General features: G+C 38.8%; 1 protein-coding gene across 1 annotated transcript; it reads left to right on the top strand.

Moving 5' to 3' along the window:
* The first annotated feature begins 3,842 nt into the window (after positions 1-3,842).
* Positions 3,843-4,328, top strand: LOC105097258 (large ribosomal subunit protein eL21-like). The gene has a single exon (XM_064494228.1). It carries the CDS (start codon positions 3,858-3,860, stop codon positions 4,293-4,295), a length of 438 nt encoding a protein of 145 aa, XP_064350298.1. The 5' UTR covers positions 3,843-3,857; the 3' UTR covers positions 4,296-4,328.
* The last annotated feature ends 1,664 nt before the right edge of the window (positions 4,329-5,992 follow it).

Raw genomic sequence — 5,992 nt, 5'->3', positions numbered from 1 at the left:
GCAGAGGAGGAGAGATAATCACTTCCAGGCTGGAATAGAGAGGAAGCATATCTGGATCAGAGACACGGTGCGAAGTCTTTGGATTGGTAACACCCAGATCCTTAGCTATTGACACAGCCTGTCTAGAAGTTTATCCCACCATCTCCTCTGCACTTAACTTACTTAATTTACAGAGGATGAAGTAGCTCCCCAAACCAGCATCCTGACCTGCTTCTTCAACCAAGTTGTAGAATAAACACAGCGGACTAATAAGGAAATTTCAATACCAAGATGGGTATACAACCGAACCTCATCCAACATTTCTCTCTCGCTTCACTTTCTTTCATTTCCTTCATCCTTCCCTCCTTCTCTTTCTTAGCTTTTTAATTGCCCTATTTTATACCAGTTTAAATGTTAAAGCTTCCTCAAAATCATTTGGAAATAAAGATAAATCAGTATAGTCTCACTTCATCGAGATTTAAGAATGTCCCTTTAAAACCCAAGATCCTCTCATTTTGCAGTAATGTTTCTCACAGTTTTGATGCCCAAGTTAAAATTCCATTTGGTCTTATTACCAAGAAGGTTTTTGTTTCCTAAACCAGAACCTTCAGTTTTCTAGATCCTGTTCTACAGTGATAGCATACAATATACATCATAATTGCCATGGCAACAACAGATTCATATGCTAATGAGGAGTGCAGTTTTATAGAAACACAAAGAACCTGGAATTAGCCTCTGATTCTAGGGGCCATTGCTGGGTATGGACTAGCCTGCGTGAGCTTAATATCGCATTTCAGAAAGGTCTTACTCAAATCTGTTTTCCCTTTGCAAAAATCTGGGTTAGGCAGGAACGGGTTTCTGACAGGCCGAGTAACAGTCTCCAGGGTATTTTTTCTTTAAACCATCGCCATTCCCCAGGCTCAGCCTAGCTCCACTACTCAGCAGTGAATACACTGACTGGCCACCCAAGATTCATTTTTCTCTTTTTTTCCAAGACGGTTTTCCTTTGCTTTAGAAAGACACTGCTCTTTCACACAGTCCAAGAGAAGTGGAAGAAGCTGTTTCGAACTCCAGAGCTGAATCCTGATGATTGTATAGCCTAGACTCAAAGTCCATCTTGGTAATCTTATTTTACTTGCTAATAATCGGTTCAGGAAGCCAATCTTCACCCAATCAGCACATTACCATGTATTGCTAAGTCCCAACTGTGGCAACATGACTTAGCAAGTCTCATCTAAGTTCCTGGGGAAGAAATTTTACTTCATGGGAAGGGGAGAGGTTATTTATGTTTTTTCTCTTGTTAGGTGTGCTAAGGAAGAGCTGTTTGCTGCATGCAGCCATGTAGACTGTCATTGAGAATTCGTCCTGAGGAGAAAGCATACACACGTCAAAGGGTAGGGCCAAGAGAATGCGGAGAAAGGGAGCTGAAACACTGACTATACCTTGTCTGGAATCCAACCCAGCTTCCAGACTCTCAGAGAGATCCAAATTTGCCCTATTGGTTTTGATTTGGGATTCTGTTACTGACTACCCAAAATCCTACTTAATAATACTACATACTTCAAATGTTATGAATTGAATATTTGGTCTGCTGATGTAGAAAACTGCAAGATAATTAAATAACTGATCCCTTTAACTACTATCACAAAAGAGAGGGTCTATGTTATCTCTATGTAACAGAGTAAAAAGAAATTGGCAAGATGGTGGAGTAAGAGGATGTGGAGCTTACCTCCTCCAACAAACACATCAAAAATACATCTACACATGGAACAATCCTCATGGAAAACTAACTGGAAACTGTCAGAAGGATTCCTATACAACCAATACTGTATGAAAGATACACACATAATTGGGTAGGATGAGAAGGAAAGCATTGGGTCAGGACCTGTGCCCCTGGCAGAGGACCAAGAGGAAAAGGAAGACTACACAGGCAAACACTTGCCCTGGGGAGTGAGCAAGTCAAACCACAGACTGGGTATCCCAGTCCTGGAGTCCTAGCTGTAGGAGACAAGCCCATTTGGCTGCCAGAAAAGCATTGGGACAGACAGAAAGACTGGAGAAGACTAGATTCCAGTTCTGAGGAGCACATACATGCTGGCTTGCCCCCCCAGGCATGGCAGAGAGAGGTCCCAGCTCAAGCCAAGTGAACGCTCCCACCCTGTCCACTCCATGCCGTAGTCTATCACTAGATCTGGGGTGGCCACAACAGGGGAAAAGATGCTACCAGGGGCAAAGTCTGAGCAAAGCCCCAGATGCCTATACAGGCAGAACACTGGACCTCTGTAAATGCATGAGCTCCACTTGCTTCAGAACCTCCCTCCTTTGGGGCACAGGCCCTAATGTGGGGAGAAGGGAAAACACACACTTAAAGGGAACAGAGCTAATTGAGCCCAAACCTCAGGTCTTCTATTTCAGCAACTTGGCAGTAGACTCCACTCCTGATAAGTCAGTTACAGCCACTGAGTAGAGAAGAAGTCTCGCCTCACACCCTTCCCTGGGCTCTAGCTCCTCTATCACCAGCCACACCCCCAACCAAGGTGAGAGCTGCCAGCACTCCCTGAGGAAAGACGTGACTGGCATCCACATCGAATTCAGCCCTGCCGCAAAGGCCCTGGGCACACAGTTTCCATAGGTATACTCCCACATAAGAACACCCCTTCAAGACCAAAATAGATAACTGTTTCACCTCAATTCATAGAGACAAAGAAAGTTAAACATGAAAAAGGAGAGGGACTACTCTCAACTGAAAAAGCAAGAGAAAACCTTTGAAAAAATAATGAAATAGAAATAAGCAATTTACCAAACAGATAATTCAAAATATTGGTAATAATAATGCTAACTGAATTAGGGAAGAAGACTGATCCAAACACAAATCATTTTAACATGGAACTAGAAATTATAAAGAGGACACAATCAGAAAGAGATTTATTCAGTATCTGAGATAAAAAGCCTGCTAGAAGCAATGAATATAGACTAAATGACACAGAAGAATGTATAAGTGATCTGGAAGACAGAATAATAGAAATCACCCATCAGAACAGCACACAGACAAATGAAAAAACATGAGTGCAACATATGAGATCTTTGAGATAACATCAAACATGCCAACATTTGTATTACAGAGGTTCCAGAAAGAAACAAGGGAGGTAAGACTTCTAAAAAGCTATTTGATGATTTATGGCTGAAAATTTCCCAAACTAGAAGGAAATAGACATCTGGGTACAGGGAAGCACAAAAGGTCCCAAACAAGATGAACCTCAACAGACCCACAAGTCATATCATAATTAAAATCGCCAAAGTTAAATATAAAAAGAGAATTCTAAAAGCAACAAGAGAAAGAGTCATATACAACGGGAACCCCATAAAGCTATCAGCTGATTTTTTGCAGGCCAGAAGCGAGTGGCATGATATATTCAAAGTCTTGAAAGGGAAAAACCTGCAACTCAGGATATTTTACCCAGGAAGATTATTATTTAGAATAGAAGGAGAGAGAAATAATTTCTTAGACAAGCAAAAACTATAAAGTAGGTACTAAATCTACCTTAAAAGAAATACTGAAGGGTCTTCTATAAATAGAAAAGAAGCAAGAATACATAGGAAAGGGAAAATCCCAAAAGGCAAATATATAGTAAGGACTGAGTATCACTTAAACCAACACACAGATTAAAAGACAAAAATCTGTAAAAGCAACAATAATGACAATAAACAGTTAAGACATATGCTTAAGATGTAAAATGTGACATCAAAAAGAAAAATTGGGGGAGGGGAGTAAAAATGTAGCTCTTTTAGAATGCATTTGAACTTACATGACTATCAGTTCAAAAACAACTGGAAAATTCCTTTCAGCCGGAACCACCATCTTGCAGTAATTCATCAAAATGATGAACACAAAGGGAAAGAGGAGGGGCACCTGCTACATGTTCTCGAGGCCTTTTAGGAAACATGGAGTTGTTCCTTTGGCCACATACATGCGAATCTGTAAGAAAGGTGATATTGTAGACATCAAGGGAACTGGTACTGTTCAAAAAGGAATGCCCCACAAATGTTACCATGGCAAAACTGGAAGAGTCTACAATGTTACCCAGCATGCTGTTGGCATTATTGTAAACAAACAAGTTAAGGGCAAGATTCTTGCCAAGAGAATTAATGTGCGTGTTGAGCATACTAAACGAGTGAGGGAAAATGATTACAAAAAGAAGGAAGCCAAAGAGAAAGGTACATGGGTTCAGCTGAAGCGCCAGCCTGCTCCACCCAGAGAAGCCCACTTTGTGAGAACCAATGGAAAGGAGCCTGAACTGTTGGAACCCATTCCTTAAGAATTCATGGCATGAAAGGTGTAAAGAAAATAAAAGACCTGCACTGTAAAAAACAAAAAACAAAAAACCTGGAAAATAAAGATTAAAATGGCAGTATGTACATACCTGTCAATAATTACTTTAGATTTCAATGGACTAAATGCTCAAATGTAAAGACAGAGCGGCAGATTGGGTTAAAAAAAAAAACCACGAACCTGAAATATGCCACCTACAAAAAACTCACTTTGGGGTGAAAGACACACAGACTCAAAGTGAGGAGAAGGAAAAAAGATATCAAGCAAAATGAAATGATAAGAAAGTGGGGATAGCAATACTTACATCAAACAAAATAGACTTTAAAACAAAAACTATAATAAAAGACAAAGAAGGACATTATATACTGATAAATGGATTAATACAGTAAGAGGCTATCACACTCATTAACTTATATGTGCAGAACACAGGTGCATGTAAATATACAAAGCAAATACTAACACATATAAAGGGAGAAACTGACAATACAATCATAGTAGGGGACTTTAAACACCACACTGACATCAATGGACAGCTCATCCAGATGGAAAAATCAATAAGACAACAGTAGTATTAAATGACACTACAGACCAGCTGGACTTAAGTGAGAGCTACAGGGTGTTAATTCCAAAAACAGCAGAATATACACTCTTTTCAGGTGAACATGGAACATTCTCCAGGATAGATAACATACTACGGCACAAAACAAGCCTCAATAAGTTTAGAAGGATAAAAATGAAATTAGAAATCAACACCAGAAAGAAAATGGGAAAAGAACAAACATGAGGACATTACATGCTACTAAAAAACCAATGGGTCAATGATGAAGTCAAACACATTTCAGAAAATACCTTGAGATGAAGAAAATGGAAACACTACAAAATCTATGGGATGCAGCAAAAGCAGTTTTAAGAGGGAGGTTCATAGAGATAACAGGCCTTCCTTAAGAAACAAGGAAAATCTCAAACAAACCACCTAAACTACCACCTAAAAGAATTAGAAAAACAAGAACAAAGAAAGAGAAAATCAGCAGAAGGAAGGAAATAATAAAGATCAGAAAGGAAATAAATGAAATACAAACAACAGAAAAGAAGAAACAAAGAGTTGGGTTTTTGATAAGCAAAACTGAAAACCATTTAGCCAGGCTGACCACAAAGAAAGAGAGAGGACTCAAATAAACAAAATAAGAAATGAAAGAGGAGACGTAACAAACAATGCCACAGAAATACAAAAAAATCCTAAGACAATACTATCAACATTTTATGCCTACAAATTAAAAAACGTAGAAGAAATGGACAAATTTCTACAAACATACAACCTTCCAAGACTGAGTCAAGAAGAAACAGATAATTTTAACAGATCAATCACTAGAAGTGAAGTTGAATTTATAATAATTTTAAAAAAAGTCCCAGGAAACAGACAACTTTACAGAGAAATTCTGACAGACATCTAAAGAACTAGTATCTATACTTCTCAAACTCTTCCAAAAATTGAAGAGGAAGGAACAATCCCAAATCATTCTATGAGGCCATGAGCACACTGATAATAAAACTAGACAAAGACACTACGAAAAAAATTTACAGGCCAGTATCTTTGATAAATATGGGTGTAAAATTCCTCAACAAAATATTAGCGAAATGAATCCAACAATACATGAAAAGGATCATACGCATTACAACCAATAC

Source organism: Camelus dromedarius, chromosome 15, assembly GCF_036321535.1.
Source record: "Camelus dromedarius isolate mCamDro1 chromosome 15, mCamDro1.pat, whole genome shotgun sequence".
Classification (NCBI taxonomy): Eukaryota; Metazoa; Chordata; class Mammalia; order Artiodactyla; family Camelidae; genus Camelus; species Camelus dromedarius.
The sequence above is the reverse complement of the archived record's forward strand: the minus strand, read 5'-3'. Positions and strand labels throughout refer to the sequence as shown.

What these genes read in the sequence shown, in the direction of transcription:
- LOC105097258 (XM_064494228.1), top strand. Translation starts at nt 3,858, where the DNA reads ATGATGAACACAAAGGGAAAGAGGAGGGGCACCTGCTACATGTTCTCG.